Source organism: Bos indicus x Bos taurus, chromosome 5, assembly GCF_003369695.1.
Source record: "Bos indicus x Bos taurus breed Angus x Brahman F1 hybrid chromosome 5, Bos_hybrid_MaternalHap_v2.0, whole genome shotgun sequence".
Lineage (NCBI taxonomy): Eukaryota > Metazoa > Chordata > Mammalia > Artiodactyla > Bovidae > Bos > Bos indicus x Bos taurus.
In genome coordinates this window covers 21,778,806-21,796,737 of record NC_040080.1, presented here as the reverse complement: position 1 = coordinate 21,796,737, position 17,932 = coordinate 21,778,806, and the positions used below count along the sequence as shown (strand labels likewise).

At 40.4% G+C, this 17,932-nt stretch overlaps 1 protein-coding gene across 1 annotated transcript; it reads left to right on the top strand.

Moving 5' to 3' along the window:
• The first annotated feature begins 1,774 nt into the window (after window positions 1-1,774).
• Window positions 1,775-17,641, top strand: LOC113892488 (flocculation protein FLO11-like). The gene is made up of 5 exons (XM_027541359.1): window positions 1,775-1,939; window positions 12,194-13,045; window positions 14,854-14,901; window positions 15,382-15,431; window positions 16,188-17,641. The coding sequence occupies exons 1-3, from the start codon at window positions 1,870-1,872 to the stop codon at window positions 14,898-14,900; spliced, it is 969 nt and encodes a 322-aa protein (XP_027397160.1). The 5' UTR covers window positions 1,775-1,869; the 3' UTR covers window position 14,901; window positions 15,382-15,431; window positions 16,188-17,641.
• The last annotated feature ends 291 nt before the right edge of the window (window positions 17,642-17,932 follow it).

Genomic DNA, 17,932 nt, shown 5'->3' with positions numbered 1-17,932 from the left:
TAGAGTTCACTCAAACTCATGTGCATCGAGTTGGTGATGCCATCCAGCCATCTCATCCTCTGTCGTCCCCTTCTCCTTCTGCCCCCAATCCCTCCCAGCATCAGGGTCTTTTCAAATGAGTCAACTCTTCGCATGGGGTGGCCAAAGTACTGGAGTTTCAGCCTCAGCATTAGTCCTTCCAATGAACACCCAGGACTGATCTCCTTTAGGATGGACTAGTTGGATCCCCTGCAGTCCAAGGGACTCTCAAGAGTCTTCTCCAACACCACAGTTCAAAAGCATCAATTCTTCGGCCCTCAGCTTTCTTCACAGTCCAACTCTCACATCCATCCATGACTACTGGAAAAACCATAGCCTTGACTAGATGGACCTTTGTTGGCAAAGTAATGTCTCTGCTTTTTAATATGCTGTCTAGGTTGGTCATAACTTTCCTTCCAAGGAGTAAGTGTCTTTTAATTTCATGGCTGCAATCACCATCTGCAGTGATTTTGGAGCCCAAAAAGATAAAGTCAGCCACTGTTTCCACTGATTCCCCATCTATTTGCCATGAAGTGATGGGACCAGATGCCATGATTTTCGTTTTCTGAATGTTGAGCTTTAAGCCAACTTTTTCACTCTCCTCTTTCACTTTCATCAAGAGGCTTTTTAGTTCTTCTTCACTTTCTGCCTTAAGAGTAGTGTCATCTGCATATCTGAAGTTAGTGATATTTCTTCTGGCAATCTTGATTCCAGCTTGTGCTTCTTCCAGCCCAGAGTTTCTCATGATGTACTTTGCATAGAAGTTAAATAAGCAGGGTGACAATATACAGCCTTGTCATACTCATTTTCCTATTTGGAACCAGTCTGTTGTTCCATGTCCAGTTCTAACTGTTGCTTCCTGACCTGCATATAGGTTTCTCAAGAGGCAGATCAGGTGGTCTGGTATTCCTATCTCTTTCAGAATTTTCCATGGTTTATTGTGATCCACACAGTCAGGGGCTTTGGTATAATCAATAAAGCAGAAATAGATGTTTTTCTGGAACTGTCTTGATTTTTTGATGATCCAGGGGATGTTGGCAATTTGATCTGTGGTTCCTCTGCCTTTTCTAAAAGCAACTTGAACATCTGGAAGTTCACGGTTCATGCATTGCTGAAGCCTGGCTTGGACAGTTAGCACCAAAGTAGCCAGCAGGCTCTCACCACGGTTCTTAGTCTCACTGCCTGACAAACAGTGGCATTTCAGTGGCTCAGTAAAGCAATATTAGGCTCCCAACTACAGCTTTCCCTGATGGCTCATCAGGTAAGGAATCTGCCTGCAATGCAGGAGACACAAGAGATGTGGGTTTGATCCCAGGGTGGGTAAGATCCCTTGGAGAAGGAAATGGCAACCCACTCGTTTTCTTGCCTGGAGAATCCCCATGGACAGAAGAGCCTGGCAGGTTACAGTCCATGGGGTCACAAAGAGTCAGACATGACTGAGCACAAGACACATGCTGAGGCATGCTATAGGATACACCTGCAGTCCTGAGTCGGGAGGGGAGTGTCTGCGATCTGGTGGAAGAAGAAGCCCTGCCCCTGGTGGTAAATGGGGCAAAGGACTCTAGTGTCATCAACAAGGATCTCATTGATGGTTTCCTCCAAACTCCTTGCTTCCTCCTTCTGCCCCTCACCCCTCCACTTACCTTTTCCCTCCTTTGCTCCAGGGCAATTTCATCCTTTGTGAGTGAAGTTTTTTTTTTTTTTTTTTTCTTCCCCCATCCCCCTGGGAATGCTGACTCCAGAGATCTGGGCCTGAGGTTGTATAAATGTCCTGTGGAGTTGCAGTCCCGCACTCTTGGCCTCCCCACCTCTGCCAGCCTCCTGGGCTCTCCACCCAGCACCACCAGCATCATGCTCCGGCAAGCCCTTCTTCTCTCCACCTGCTTCGCTCTGGCTATGACTTACCCTGCACTGCTTCAGGGTGAGTGGACATCGGGAATCTTTTGAAGAAGAGGGCTAAAATCCATTCACTGTGTGTGTGAGTGTATTTGTGTGTGTATGTGTGAGATAGAGACAGAGGCCTTCTAAAGCGTGGTGGGGATGGGCAGCTGAGCTCTGAGGCCTTGGGGAATTTGAGTGGCTTGGCTAAGATTAAGGCTGTGTTTTGAACCTGCCTCATATAGTCAGGCTACCTGAATGATAGATGGAATTAGGGTTGATGATGAGAGGGCTCCTGGGGTTTCCTTATGGTCCCCTTCACTGTCAGGTGCTAAAAGAGACTTTATTTTGGTCAGGTTAAAAAGTCCTCAGGTATATTCTCACTTTACAGGAGAGTAAGATTCAAAGTGCTCTAGCCACTGGCTGGGACACATGCGGTGGGAATCAGTGGGTCTGGAGCAGAAATTTGTGCCGCTTGAGGGAGGAAAGAATCAGTGTCTCCAGAACCAGTGGTAGGCTGATTTTCCCACAAGGCTCTTTCTCTTTTAGTCCTTCCTGTTGTTGTTCAGTCACTCAATTGTGTCCAATCTCTTTGTGACCCAATGGACTGCAGCACACCAGGCTCCCCTGGGTCCTTCACTATCTCTGGGAGTTCACTCAAATTCCTATCCATTGAGTCGGTGATTCTATTTAACCATCTCATCTTCTCTTGCCTCCTTCTCCTTTTGCCTTCAATCTTTCCCAGCATCAGGTCTTTTCCAGTGAGTCAGTTCTTTGTATTAGGTAGCCAAAGTATTTGGGCTTCAGCTTCAGCATCAGTCCTCTCAATGAATACTCAAGGTTGATTTCCTTTAGGATTGAAGTGAAGTGAAGTGAACTAAAGTCATTCAGTTGTTTCCAACTATTTGCGACCCCATGGACTGTAGCCTACCAGGCTCCTCTGTCCATGGCATTTTCCAGGCAATAGTCCTGGCGTGGATTGCCATTTCCTTCTGGTTTGATTTCCTTGCAGTACAAGGGACTCTCAAGAATCTTCTCCAGCACCACAATTTGAAAGCATCAGTTCTTAGGTGCTCAGCCTTCTTTATGGTTCAACTCTAATGACTATTGGAAAAACCATAGTCTTAACTGTATGGACTTTTGTTGGCAAAGTGATGTCTCTGTTTTTTAACATGCTGTCTAGGTTTGTCATAGCTTTCCTTTCAAGGAGCAAGTGTCTTAATTTCATGGCTGCAGTCATTGTCCACATTGATTTTGGAGCCCAAGAAAATAAAATCTGTCACTGTTTCCACTTATTCCCTTTCTATTTGTCATGAAGTGATGTGACCAGGTGCCATGATCTTAGTTTGTTTGATAATGAGTTTCAAGCCAGCATTTTCATTCTCCTCTTTCACTCTCATTAAGAGGCTCTTTAGTTTCTCTTCACTTTCTGCCATTAGAGTGGTATCATCTGCATATCTGAAATTGTTGCTATGTCTCCTGACAATCTTGATTCCAGTTTGTGCTTCATCCAGCTTGGCATTTCCCATGATGTACTCTGCATAGAAGTTAAATAAGCAGGGTTACAGTATACAGCCTTGACGTATTCTTTTCTCAATTTTGAACCAAGTCCGTTGCTCCATGTCTGGTTCAAACTGTCGTTTCTTGATCCAAATGCAGGCTTCTCAGGAGACAAGTAAGGTGGTCTGATATTCCCATCTCTTTAAGAATTTCTCACAGTTTGTTGTGATCCACACAATCAAAGGCTTTAGCATAGTCAATGAAGCAGACATAGATTTTTTTCTGGAATTCCCTTGCTCTCTTCAAGATCCAGTGAGTGGTGGCAATTTGATCTCTTTTTCCTGCCTTTTCTAAACCCATATTTCCATCTGGAAATTTTTATTCACATACTGCTGAAGCCTAGCTTGAGAGTTTTGAGCATATTCTTGCTAGCATATGAAATGAGTGCAATTGTACAATAGTTTAAACATTCTTTGGCATTGCCCTTCTTTGGAATTTGAATGAAAGATGACTTTTTCCAGGCCTGTGGCCACTGCTGAATTTTCCAAATTTGCTGGCATATTAAATGCAGCACTTTAACAGCATCATCTTTTAAGATTTGAAATAGTTTCAATTTCCATGCTTGTGATGGGTCTGTTAAGATTTTCTATTTCTTCCTGGTCCAGTTTTGGAAAGTTGTACTTTTCTAAGAATTTGTCCATTTCTTCCACGTTGTCCATTTTATTGGCATATAATTGTTGATAGTAGTCTCTTATGATCCTTTGTATTTCTGTGTTGTCTGTTGTGATCTCTCCATTTTCGTTTCTAATTTTGTTGATTTGATTTTTCTCCCTTTGTTTCTTGATGAGTCTGGCTAATGGTTTGTCAATTTTATTTATCCTTTCAAAGAACCAGCTTTTGGTTTTGTTGATTTTTGCTATGGTCTCTTTTGTTTCTTTTGCATTTATTTCTGCTCTAATTTTTAAGATTTCTTTCCTTCTACTAACCCTGGGGTTCTTCATTTCTTCCTTTTCTAGTTGCTTTAGGTGTAGAGTTAGGTTATTTATTTGACTTTTTTCTTGTTTCTTGAGGTGTGCCTGTATTGCTATGAACTTTCCCCTTAGGACTGCTTTTACCGTGTCCCACAGGTTTTGGGTTGTTGTGTTTTCATTTTCATTCGTTTCTATGCAAATTTTGATTTCTTTTTTGATGTCTTCTGTGATTTGTTGGTTATTCAGCAGCGTGTTGTTCAGCCTCCATATGTTGGAATTTTTAATAGTTTTTCTCCTGTAATTGAGATCTAATCTTACTGCATTGTGGTCAGAAAAAATGCTTGGAATGATTTCTATCTTTTTGAATTTACCAAGGCTAGCTTTATGGCCCAGGATGTGATCTATCCTGGAGAAGGTTCCATGTGCGCTTGAGAAAAAGGTGAAATTCATTGTTTTGGGATGAAATGACCTATAGATATCAATTAGGTCTAACTGGTCTATTGTATCGTTTAAAGTTTGTGTTTCCTTGTTAATTTTCTGTTTAGTTGATCTATCCATAGGTGTAAGTGGGGTATTAAGGTCTCCCACTATTATTGTGTTATTGTTAATTTCTCCTTTCATACTTGTTAGCAGTTGTCTTACGTACTGTGGTGCTCCCGTGTTGGGTGCATATATATTTATAATTGTTATATCTTCTTCTTGGATTGATCCTTTGATCATTATGTAGTGACCTTCTTTGTCTCTTTTCACAGCCTTTGTTTTAAAGTCTATTTTATCTGATATGAGTATTGCTACTCCTGCTTTCTTTTGGTCCCTATTTGCATGGAAAATCTTTTTCCAGCCCTTCACTTTCAGTCTGTATGTGTCCCCTGTTTTGAGGTGGGTCTCTTGTAGACAACATATGTAGGGGTCTTGTTTTTGTATCCATTCAGCCAGTCTTTGTCTTTTGGTTGGGGCATTCAACCCATTTACGTTTAAGGTAATTACTGATAAGTATGTTCCCGTTGCCATTTACTTTATTGTTTTGGGTTCGAGTTTATACACCGTTTTTGTGTTTCCTGTCTAGAGAATATCCTTTAGTATTTGTTGGAGAGCTGGTTTGGTGGTGCAGAATTCTCTCAGCTTTTGCTTGTCTGAAAAGCTTTTGATTTCTCCTTCATACTTGAATGAGATCCTTGCTGGGTACAATAATCTGGGCTGTAGGTTATTTTCTTTCATCATTTTAAGTATGTCTTGCCATTCCCTCCTGGCTTGAAGAGTTTCTATTGAAAGATCAGCTGTTATCCTTATGGGAATTCCCTTGTGTGTTATTTGTTGTTTTTCCCTTGCTGCTTTTAATATTTGTTCTTTGTGTTTGATCTTTGTTAATTTGATTAATATGTGTCTTGGGGTGTTTCTCCTTGGGTTTATCCTGTTTGGTACTCTCTGGGTTTCTTGGACTTGGGTGATTATTTCCTTCCCCATTTTAGGGAAGTTTTCCACTATTATCTCCTCAAGTATTTTCTCATGGTCTTTCTTTTTGTCTTCTTCTTCTGGAACCCCTATGATTCGAATGTTGTAGCGTTTAATATTGTCCTGGAGGTCTCTATCACAAGCATGGAAATTGAAACTGTAATCAAAAATCTTCCAGCAAACAAAAGCCCCGGTCCAGACGGCTTCACAGCTGAATTCTACCAAAAATTTAGAGAAGAGCTAACACCTATCCTACTCAAACTCTTCCAGAAAATTGCAGAGGAAGGTAAACTTCCAAACTCATTCTATGAGGCCACCATCACCCTAATACCAAAACCTGAAAAAGATCCCACAAAAAAAGAAAACTACAGGCCAATATCACTGATGAACATAGATGCAAAAATCCTTAACAAAATTCTAGCAATCAGAATCCAACAACACATTAAAAAGATCATACACCATGATCAAGTGGGCTTTATCCCAGGGATGCAAGGATTCTTCAATATCCGCAAATCAGTCAATGTAATACACCACATTAACAAATTGAAAAATAAAAACCATATGATTATCTCAATAGATGCAGAGAAAGCCTTTGACAAAATTCAACATCCATTTATGATAAAAACTCTCCAGAAAGCAGGAATAGAAGGAACATACCTCAACATAATAAAAGCTATATATGACAAACCCACTGCAAACATTATCCTCAATGGTGAAAAATTGAAAGCATTTCCTCTAAAGTCAGGAACAAGACAAGGGTGCCCACTTTCACCATTACTATTCAACATAGTTTTGGAAGTTTTGGCCACAGCAATCAGAGCAGAAAAAGAAATCAAAGGAATCCAAATTGGAAAAGAAGAAGTAAAACTCTCACTATTTGCAGATGACATGATCCTCTACATAGAAAACCCTAAAGAGTCCACCAGAAAATTACTAGAAATAATCAATGACTACAGTAAAGTTGCAGGATATAAAATCAACACACAGAAATCCCTTGCATTCCTATACACTAATAATGAGAAAACAGAAAGAGAAATTAAGGAAACAATTCCATTCACCATTGCAACAGAAAGAATAAAATACTTAGGAATATATCTACCTAAAGAAACTAAAGACCTATATATAGAAAACTATAAAACACTGGTGAAAGAAATCAAAGAGGACACTAATAGATGGAGAAATATACCATGTTCATGGATTGGAAGAATCAATATAGTGAAAATGAGTATACTACCCAAAGCAATTTATAGATTCAACGCAATCCCTATCAAGCTACCAACAGTATTCTTCACAGAGCTAGAACAAATAATTTCACAATTTGTATGGAAATACAAAAAACCTCGAATAGCCAAAGCGATCTTGAGAAAGAAGAATGGAACTGGAAGAATCAACCTACCTGACTTCAGGCTCTACTACAAAGCCACAGTTATCAAGACAGTATGGTACTGGCACAAAGACAGAAATATTGATCAATGGAATAAAATAGAAAGCCCAGAGATAAATCCACGCACATATGGACACCTTATCTTCGACAAAGGAGGCAAGAATATACAATGGATTAAAGACAATCTCTTTAACAAGTGGTGCTGGGAAATCTGGTCAACCACTTGTAAAAGAATGAAACTGGACCACTTTCTAACACCATACACAAAAATAAACTCAAAATGGATTAAAGATCTCAACGTAAGACCAGAAACTATAAAACTCCTAGAGGAGAACATAGGCAAAACACTCTCCGACATACATCACAGCAGGATCCTCTATGACCCACCTCCCAGAATATTGGAAATAAAAACAAAAATAAACAAATGGGACCTAATTAACCTTAAAAGCTTCTGCACATCAAAGGAAACTATTAGCAAGGTGAAAAGACAGCCTTCAGAATGGGAGAAAATAATAGCAAATGAAGCAACCGACAAACAACTAATCTCAAAAATATACAAGCAACTCCTACAGCTCAACTCCAGAAAAATAAACGACCCAATCAAAAAATGGGCCAAAGAACTAAATAGACATTTCTCCAAAAAAGACATACAGATGGCTAACAAACACATGAAAAGATGCTCAACATCACTCATTATCAGAGAAATGCAAATCAAAACCACTATGAGGTACCATTTCACACCAGTCAGAATGGCTGCGATCCAAAAGTCTACAAATAATAAATGCTGGAGAGGGTGTGGAGAAAAGGGAACCCTCTTACACTGTTGGTGGGAATGCAAACTAGTACAGCCACTATGGAGAACAGTGTGGAGATTCCTTAAAAAACTGGAAATAGAACTGCCTTATGATCCAGCAACCCCACTGCTGGGCATACACACTGAGGAAACCAGAAGGGAAAGAGACACGTGTACCCCAATGTTCATCGCAGCACTGTTTATAATAGCCAAGACATGGAAGCAACCTAGATGTCCATCAGCAGATGAATGGATAAGAAAGCTGTGGTACATATACACAATGGAGTATTACTCAGCCATTAAAAAGAATACATTTGAATCAGTTCTAATGAGGTGGATGAAACTGGAGCCTATTATACAGAGTGAAGTAAGCCAGAAGGAAAAACATAAATACAGTATTCTAACGCATATATATGGAATTTAGAAAGATGGTAACAATAACCCTGTGTACGAGACAGCAAAAGAGACACTGATGTATAGAACAGTCTTATGGACTCTGTGGGAGAGGGAGAGGGTGGGAAGATTTGGGAGAATGACATTGTAACATGTAAAATATCATGTAAGAAACGAGTTGCCAGTCCAGGTTCGATCCACGATACTGGATGCTTGGGGCTAGTGCACTGGGACGACCCAGAGGGATGGTATGGGGAGGGAGGAGGGAGGAGGGTTCAGGATGGGGAACACATGTATACCTGGGGTGGATTCATTTTGATATTTGTCAAAACTAATACAATTATGTAAAGTTTAAAAATAAAATAAAATTTAAAAAAAAAAAAAAAAAAGATTTGAAATAGCTCAACTGGAATTCCATCACCTACACTACCTTTGTTTGTAGTAATGCTTCCTAAGGTCCACTTGACTTCACACTGTAGGATGTTCAGCTGTAGGTGAGTGACCACACCAACATGGTTATCTGGGTCATTAAGACTTATTTTGTACAGTTATTCTGTGTTTTCTTGCCACTTCTTAATATTTTCTGCTTCTGTTAGGTCCATACCATTTCTGTCCTTTATTGTGCCCATCCTGCATGAGATGTTCCAGTTTTTTTGAAGAGATTTCTAGTCTTTCCCATTCTATTGTTTTCCTCTATTTCTTTGCATTGTTCATTTAAGAAGGCTCTCTTATCTCACCTTACTATTCTCTGGAACTCTGCATTCAGTTGGATGTATCTTTCCCTTTGTCTCTTGCCTTTCGTTTTTCTTTCCCCCCCAACTATTTGTAAAGCCTCCTCAGACAACTACTATGCCTTCTTGCATTTCTTTTTCTTCAGGATGGTTTTGGTCACTGCTTCTTGTGCAGTGTTACAAACCTCTGTCCACAGTTCTTCAGATCTATCTGTCTATCAGATCTAATCCCTTGAATCTATTCATCACTTCCACTATAATAATAAGGGATTTGATTTAGGTCATACCTGAATGGCATGGGCTTCCCTTGAGGCTCAGCTGCTAAAGAATCTGCCTGTAATGTGGGAGACCCAGGTTCTATACATGGGTTGGGAAGATACCCTGGAGAAGGGAAAGGCTACCCACTCCAGTATTCTGGCCTGGAGAATTCCATGGACTGTATAGTCCATGGGGTTGCAAAGAGTCGGACTTTCACCTTCACTGAATGGTGTAATGGTTTTCCCTGCTTTCTTCAATTTAGGTCTGAATTTTGCAATAAGGAGCTCATGATCTGAGCCACAGTCAGCTCCAGGTCTTGTTTTTGCTGACTGTATAAAGCTTCTCCATCTTTGGCTGTAAAGAATATAATCAATTTGATTTCAGTATTGACTATCTGGTGATGTTCATGTGTAGAGTCTTCTCTTGTGTTGTTGGAAGAGGGTGCTTGCTATAACTAGCGTGTTCTATTGACAAACTCTGTTAGCCCTGGCCCTGTACTCCAAGGCCAAACTTCTCTGTTATTCCAGGTATCTCTTGACTTCCTACTTTTGCATTCCAATCCCCCATGATGAAAAGGGTATCTTTTTTTTTGGTATTAGTTCTAGAAGGTCTTGTAGGTCTTCATAGAACCAGTATACTTCATCTTCTTAGGCATTATGAGTTTGGACATAGATTTGGATTACTGTGATGCTGAATGGTTTGCCTTGAAAAAGCACTGAGATCATTCTGTTGTTTTTGAGATTGCACCTATGTACTGCATTTTGGTCTCTTTTGTCGACTATCAGGGCCACTCCATTTCTTCCTGGACTCAATTTCTCAAGAGGAGAGTTCCCTTTTCTCATCATCCTCTTCACAATTTTTTTGTCTGTAGATTTTTCTTTTTTATGATGGCCTTTCTAACCAGTGTGAGGTGATACCTCATTAGAGATGTGATTTGCATTTCTCTAATAATGAGTGATATTGAGCTTTTTTTCACGTGTTTATTGGCCATCTGTATGTCTTCTTTAGGGAAATGTCTATTTAGGTCTTCTGGCCATTTTTTTGTTTAGGTTGTTTGTTTCTCTGATCTTGGACTACCTGGGCTGCTTGTATATTTTGGAAGTGAATCTTTGTCAGTCATTCTATTTACAATTATTTTGTCCCATTGTGTGGGCTATCTTTTCTTCTTGCTTATATTTTCCTTGGCTGTGCAAAAGCTTTTAAATTTAAAGGAACCCTCTTGCACCATTGGTGGGAATGTAAATTGACACAGCCACTATGGAGAACAGTACGGAGATTCCTTAAAAAAAAACCTAGGAACTACCATATGACCCAGCAATCACACTACTGGGCATAAAACTTGAGAAAACCATAATTGAAAAAACACATGTCCCAGAATGACTGGGACATTATACTTATAATGACCCCAATGTTCACTGCAACACTATTAACAATAGCTCGGATATGAAAACAACCTAGATGTCCATCAACAGACAAATGAGTAAAGAAGTTGTGGTCTATATATATAATGGAATATTACACAGCCATGAAAGGGAACACATTTGAGTCAGTTCCAGTAAGGTGGATGAACCTAGAGCCTGTTATACAGAGTGAAGTAAGTCAGAAAGAGAAAAACAAATAATGCATATTAATGCATATATATGAAATCTAGAAAAATGATGCTGATGAACCTATTTGCAGGGCAGGAATAGAGATGCAGACATAGAGAACAGATTTGTGGACACAGTGAGGAAAGGAGAGGATAGGATGAATTGCAAGAATTGCATTGAAACATATATATTACCATATGTAACATAGATAGCTAGTGGCAAATACAGGGAGCTCAACGTGTTGCTCTGTGACAACCTGTAGGGATGAGATAGGGTCAGGGGAGGTGGTGGGAGAGAGCTCCAAACGGGAGGGGACATATATACTTATGACTGATTCATGTTGTTGTATGGTAGAAGCCAAAACAACATTGTAAAGCAGTTACCCTTCAATTAAAATTAATTTTTTAAAAACACAAAAAAGAGGAGGGGTGTTCATTCATTTTAATATAAGTGCTGATTTTCCCCTCTACTTTCTCCCAGTTCTTCTCCTGTAGCTCTCAATTTATCCACTGCTGGGTCTGGATTTTTTTTATTGCATATGAAAGAATGATAAAGCAAATTACTAAATTAGAGTTCATGATTTTGGCCTCATTGGCAGGCTGCCCACAACCTGCTGGGCTAGGCAGCCATGAGGACTGCAGTCTTTCATTCCAGCCCAAGCAGGCCCAGGTTGTAAGTTCATCAGGTTATGATGCTTTTATGGTTCACAAGTTCCAGAATGACCGGATTATGCATTCTCTGGGGCAGACTGGAAAATGAAGTACTAAATATAGCCTGCTAAATGAAAATGGTAGGAGGCCCTATTTTAGAGTCAAATCCATCCGTGCTTTTGCATCTTGGAAATAGTTGTCCTTGCTCCTTGCCCTCTCTGATAATTTTGTTTTAGGAATTGAAAGAATTATATAGGAGAGTTTTTGAAATTTTATTCCATTGCAGTCTGACTGATTAATATTTAGAGGCATAGTATAAAATGCTCCTTCCTAAACCAGCCCCTCAAAGAGGGAGGAGTAGTAGCCTATGAGCATATTCCTGGTAGTTAGTCTTCTGGACATTCTAGCACTTGGTAAAAGAGAAACTTGTGGGGAGACCAGTATGATTCAATATACCCTTTTCTGTTCTATGTTTTTCCTGGAAAAAGATCTAGCTATGAATGGAAGGGTGTGGAGATGGTGGAAATATTCTCACTAGAAAGTACTTGAGCTGTTTTTTCTTCTTATCTCCTCAAGAATTCATTGCTGACTTCGAGTCAACCATTGACATAGAGTACACTGGCTTCGAGTCAACCAGTGGCCTAGAGTCAGCCACTGGCTCCACTTACCTGGAGTCAACCACTGTCCCTGCTGACCTGGAGTCAACAACTGTCCTAGAGTCAACCACAGGCCTCGAGTCAACAATTGGCTTAGAGTCGACAACTGGCCTAGAGTCCACAGCTGGCCTAGAGTCCACAGCTGGCCCCATTGACCTGGAGGCAACCACTGGCCCCACTGACCTGGAGTTGACAGTTGGCCTAGAGTTAACCACTGGCCCCACTGACTTGGAGTTGACCACTGGCCTCCAGTTAACCACTGGCCCCATTGACCTGGATTCAACCACTGGCCTAGAGTCAGCCACTGGCCGCACTAACCTGGAGTCAATCACAGACCTAGAGTCAACCTCTGGCCTAGAGTTGACTACTGGCCCCACTGACCTGGAGTCGACCACTGGCCTACAGTCGACCACTGGCCTACAGTTGACCACTGGCCTAGAGGCAATCATTAGCCCCACTGACCTGGAGTCAACTACTGGCCTAGAGTCAGCCACTGGCCGAACTAACCTGGAGTCAGTCACAGACCTAGAGTCAACCTCTGGCCTAGAGTTGACTATTGGCCCCACTGACCTGGAGTCGACCACTGGCCCACAGTCAACCACTGGCCTACAGTCAACTACTAGCCCCACTGACCTGGAGTCAACCACTCACCTACAGTCAACCATTGGCTTAGAGTCAACCACTGGCCTATCAGACTTGACCACTCACCATGACTTCACTGAAGATACAGAAACAACCACTGAAGTGTATTTGGAGAACACACAGACTTTTGGTAAGTGAGGGTTCTGGCACAGGAAGCCTGGGTGGAGATTGGTGGGCTCCCTCTTTTGTATTATTGAGGGAAAGCCTGCTTTTTTCCAGTGTACTTGATTCCCAGCATAAGCCTGTGACCACACCCATCCTCCATTCTGTTTTCCTAGAATTGCCTGCTAATATGGAATTAAACACCCTCAGCTCTAAGAGAGAAGCCAATCAGGTCACAAGTGAGGATTCCTCTCTTCAAAAATGTAGAAATGTGTCCCTGCTTTCCCTTCCCTCGTTTATAGCTCTTTGCAAAGGAATGTGCTATCATGATTTATACATTTGGGGGTATTTTTGTGGCTTTGTTCTCTGAGGTGGAGTAAATTTTGTCAAAAATTCACTGAAACTTGAGGAAAACTGAAGTATTTCACAGAATGTCAGGAATTGAAATCAGTTGAATATCAACCTAGCTCCAGCTCTAAGTTCTGTCCTGATCTGAACTCTGGGACCCACTTTCTGGGATTTGCTAGAAAGGACAAGCTACTTCATGTCTCTGTAGGGCCGATGGAAGTGGTATCAGTAAAGGGGTTAACAATTTCCTTTTCCTTTCCAGTTGATTACAATTCATTTCATATAGAATTTTGAAGTAAATATTACACTAAATGTAAATCTTATTTAAATATAGACTGAACAGAAGCTTTTTGATTTAAAAGCTTTTGGAATTAAGCAGTGTTCCTACCTCTGTCCAACCCTCTCCTAAGCCACCATTATTTTCCAATTTTCTGCCTGCCACTCAGCCAAGAGTTTGTAAGATTTCAATGCTTTCTACCCCTACAAACAAACCCCAATAGTCTGAGGGAATGCCTGCAATTTTTGCTAAGAAAGACCCTTGGTTCTTACTTGCAAATGTAAATTTCTAAACAGTCTGATTCTTATGTCTTAAATAATAGCCAACATTGATTGAAATCTACTGTTTTGCAACACAGCTCTAAGCATACGGGGTACTTTAGATACTAGTTGAAGGAATCTAGAAATTGTATTTTAGTGGAGGCCAAAGGGCTTCCCTGGTGGCTCAGAGGTTAAAGTGTCTGCTTGCAATGCAGGAGACCTGGCTTCGATCCCTGGGTCAGGAAGATGCCCTGGAGAAGGAAATGGCAACCCACTCCAGTGTTCTTGCCTGGAGAATCCCATGGACAGAGGAGCCTGGTGGGCTATAGTCCACGGGGTTGCAAAGAGTCGGACATGACTGAGCGACTTCACTTTCACTTTCAAAGGGCCAATTAAACAAGATTGTTTTTCTGGCTTTAAATTCTTCCTTTTCCACTAATTATCTTCCTTGTAGAGTATACCTCATTTGCAAAATGGAGCTCCACCTGAGTACTATGCTCTAACTACCCAGTCTGTAGTAATTGATTGAAAAGTTAATGTGAGTTAGTTCTTTGTCCCTCCTCCATCCCCACCACCACCTCCATCCCATGGGATTTTAGGAAAACACTCGTGTTTGAATGTAGGAGTATGAAGCAGTCTTATGGCCCAGATCCATTTGGTCATTTCTGCTAATGTATTGGACCCTGTAACCTGTTTATCTAGAGATCATTTTAACTGTGCCAATTACCAATAAGCTTTGCAGTTTTGTTTTTCCTATAATACATTTATTTTTTAATAGTTTCCCCCCCCCAGTTTTATTGATATAATTGCCATAAAATATTTTATAAGTTTATGGTGTGTAACAATTATTTGATACATGTATATATTGAGAAGCTTTGGTTTTTAATAGGAAGAGTAAATCTATGGAGATTTTAACCTTTTAAATCAGGAAATTTACTCCTTTATTTCTAGAAGGTGTCACTGCTGGTTATTCTGAAGAGCCTGTGACTGAAGCATAAGGCAAGTTCAAAGACCTCTCTTTTTTGCTCTTCTTGGTCTTTGAGGGATTTTTTTCTTGGGAGGCACTCCAGGACAGACTCAAGAAGTGGGACTGGGGTAGGTACTCTTACCATGTCTACACCCTTCTCAGCCAGGCACCATGTTTACTAGCTGAATCTACTTTTGGGGGAGAAGAGAGAATATGGTTCTTCACATGAAGGTATGACCAGTCATGTGCGACTCTCAGGGACTTCTTCCAGTGTCAGTGGAGACCAGCCCTTTAACCAACTCTTTCTCATGAAGTGCTGTTGTGCTTCATTTCCACTGGTAGGACTTCAGGCATGGCAGGGTGACTCGGTAGTTAGGAGGAGGGAGGTTTTGCTGCCATTCTCAGTGGAGTCCTACATTTCCTAGGGGGCTACTTGAGGCTGTGAGCTGAATTAAAGATACACTCTGAATGATATTTACTGGAAGTGAATAAAAGCCATTTCTTAATTACAGATGACCCAGTATCTCTACGGGAAGGAACAAGTCCAATGCAGTGTTTTTTGGTAAGTTTCTTCTCTCTTGTCTCCAATACCTTATTAGGAATTTCATACCATTTTCAATGCTGGTATTAATCCACTTGGAAAGGATTCCAATTTAAAACTTTCAAGATGTTGAGATCAGCTATAATTTTAATACAGAGATGAAAGACAGCTTTTTTCCTCTCTGAGGTTTACCTTCTAAGTCAAACTGTCTGGATTTTCAGTCATTGAATAGGCGTAGGATAAACAAGTTCTCTCTTCTGAGTTTTTCAAGATTTCCTGTCTCTCTAATATGAGGATTCTAGTCCAGTCCATGGAATGTTTTTAAGGGACAGCCTGAGGAAAAGGCATCAGATTTTCTGATTTATAAATATATATAATGGATGGAGGAGCCTGGTAAGCTGCAGTCCATGGGGTTGCACAGAGTTGGACATGACTGAAGCAACTTAGCAGCAGCAGCAGCATAATTCAATTAAAAGTCATAAAACCCAGAAGCTCTCAATTAGGAGGTCCCTGTTTTAATACTCTGCCTCACTTCTGGCATTTTGGGAAATTTCTAAAGTGCTTTCTTCATGTAGTAAAATGTAAACCTGGATGGTGTGCAGGTATATTGCTTAAGGCTAAAAGAAGAGGAGGGAGAACGAGGAATTTACACCTTTAAGAAATTAAGTCACATGCCCATGGTCACAGTGGGAAATTGGAAAGATGAGCCTGATCTTTGAACACTAGGTTCTTGTCTCTTGGGAACTCATGTTTCTTTGTTTTTGTTTTGTTTTTCAGTTTAGAAAATGAAGCAGATTCTCATACCTGTGACTGTTGCTCTATTAACCACAATTTTCCAAGAAGGTTCTGAGCCTTTGAACAAGACTTCCATTCCATCATAGGAGCTTGGATAATTATAAAAGACTAGTGAGAATGTACCCACTTGAGGATAAACAGAGTGGCAGGGATTGACAATACACAGACAGAAGAAAAGCATCTCTCAAACATGTCCCATTTAAAACAGGCTCAATACATGTTCATCTGCACTGACTGAATTTTGAGGGGGGAGGTTATTTTACAAGGCAACATATTGCTTAGTTGCCTTGTTTTCATACCAATAGCCATTTTATTCCTCTCTGATACATACTTTATGTTGTTTAATTGCTGAGCTGTGTCCAACTCTTTGCAACCCCATGGACTGCAGCATGCCAGAATTTTCTGTCCTTCACTATCTCCCAGTTTGCTCAAACTCATGTCCATTGAGTCGATGAGGTCATCCAATCATCTCATTCCCTGTTTTCCCCTTCGATGCCTATCCTCAATCTTTCCCAGCATTAAGATCTTTTCCAATGAGTCAGCTCTTCACATCAGGTGGCCAAAGTATTGGAGCTTCAACTTCAGCATCAGTCCTTCCAATGAATATTCAGGGCTGATTTCCTTTAGGGTTGACTGGTTTGATCTTTTTGCTGTCCAAGGGACTCTGTAATCAGATCCTAACTCTTTCCGGCCACAGAAAAGTATGAAATGAGCCTATGGAAAATATATTGGTGTTTCTATTCCTAGTATAACAAATTACTACAAACGTAGTAGACTAAAATAATATATAAACCTCTTATTTTATAGTTTTGTAGCTCACAATTCTGAAAGGTATCTCACTGAGTTTCATGATACAGGATGCTCGGGCCTGGTGCACTGGGATGACCCAGAGGGATGGTATGGGGATTGAGGTGGGAGGGGGGTTCAGGATAGGGAACATGTGTACACCCGTGGCAGATTCATGTTGATGTATGGCAAAACCAATACAATATCATAATTAGCCTCCAATTAAAATAAATAGATTTATATTAAAAAACAAAGACAACATGTTGGCAGGGGTGAGTTTCTTTCTGGATACTTTCTGGAAGAATCAATTTCCTTTCCCACTTCCCATAGCACTCTTATGTCTTTGAAGCCAGCAAAAGTTGACTGATTCTCATAATATATCACAGAGTCACCAACATGTACCATGCTGTCCCTTGTCTTGCACATCTGAGCCCCTACCTGGATAATCTAGGAAAATCTCTATTTCAAGGTCAATTGACTAATGACCTTTATTCCTCCCTTTGCTGTGTAATTTAACATATTCATTGGGCAAGAATGATACAAAAGTTTGTAAAAGTTCCATAAAAAATATTGTATAGAATTAAAGTGCATGATGATTTGATATACACATGCATAGTGAAATGATTACCACAATAAAGTTGATTAACATACCTGTCACTGTTTTTTTTTAAAGGATGAAAATTTCTAAGATGATAGTATATAATGAGAAAATAATCTAAAACAAAATTAGAGGAATTTCATAATTTCATGGCTAAATGTAAGGAGATGCATCTGCAAAGGACATGCAAGTCTTTAAATCCTAGATAGTGGGAATCAGGATTTTGTATTCATCCTTACATCCTAAACTCCTGGTGGAATAGCTGGCATATAGGAGGGACTCAAGAAATATTTGATAAATATTTGATAAATGAAAGAAGTAAGAAGAGCAATCAGAGAGTTAG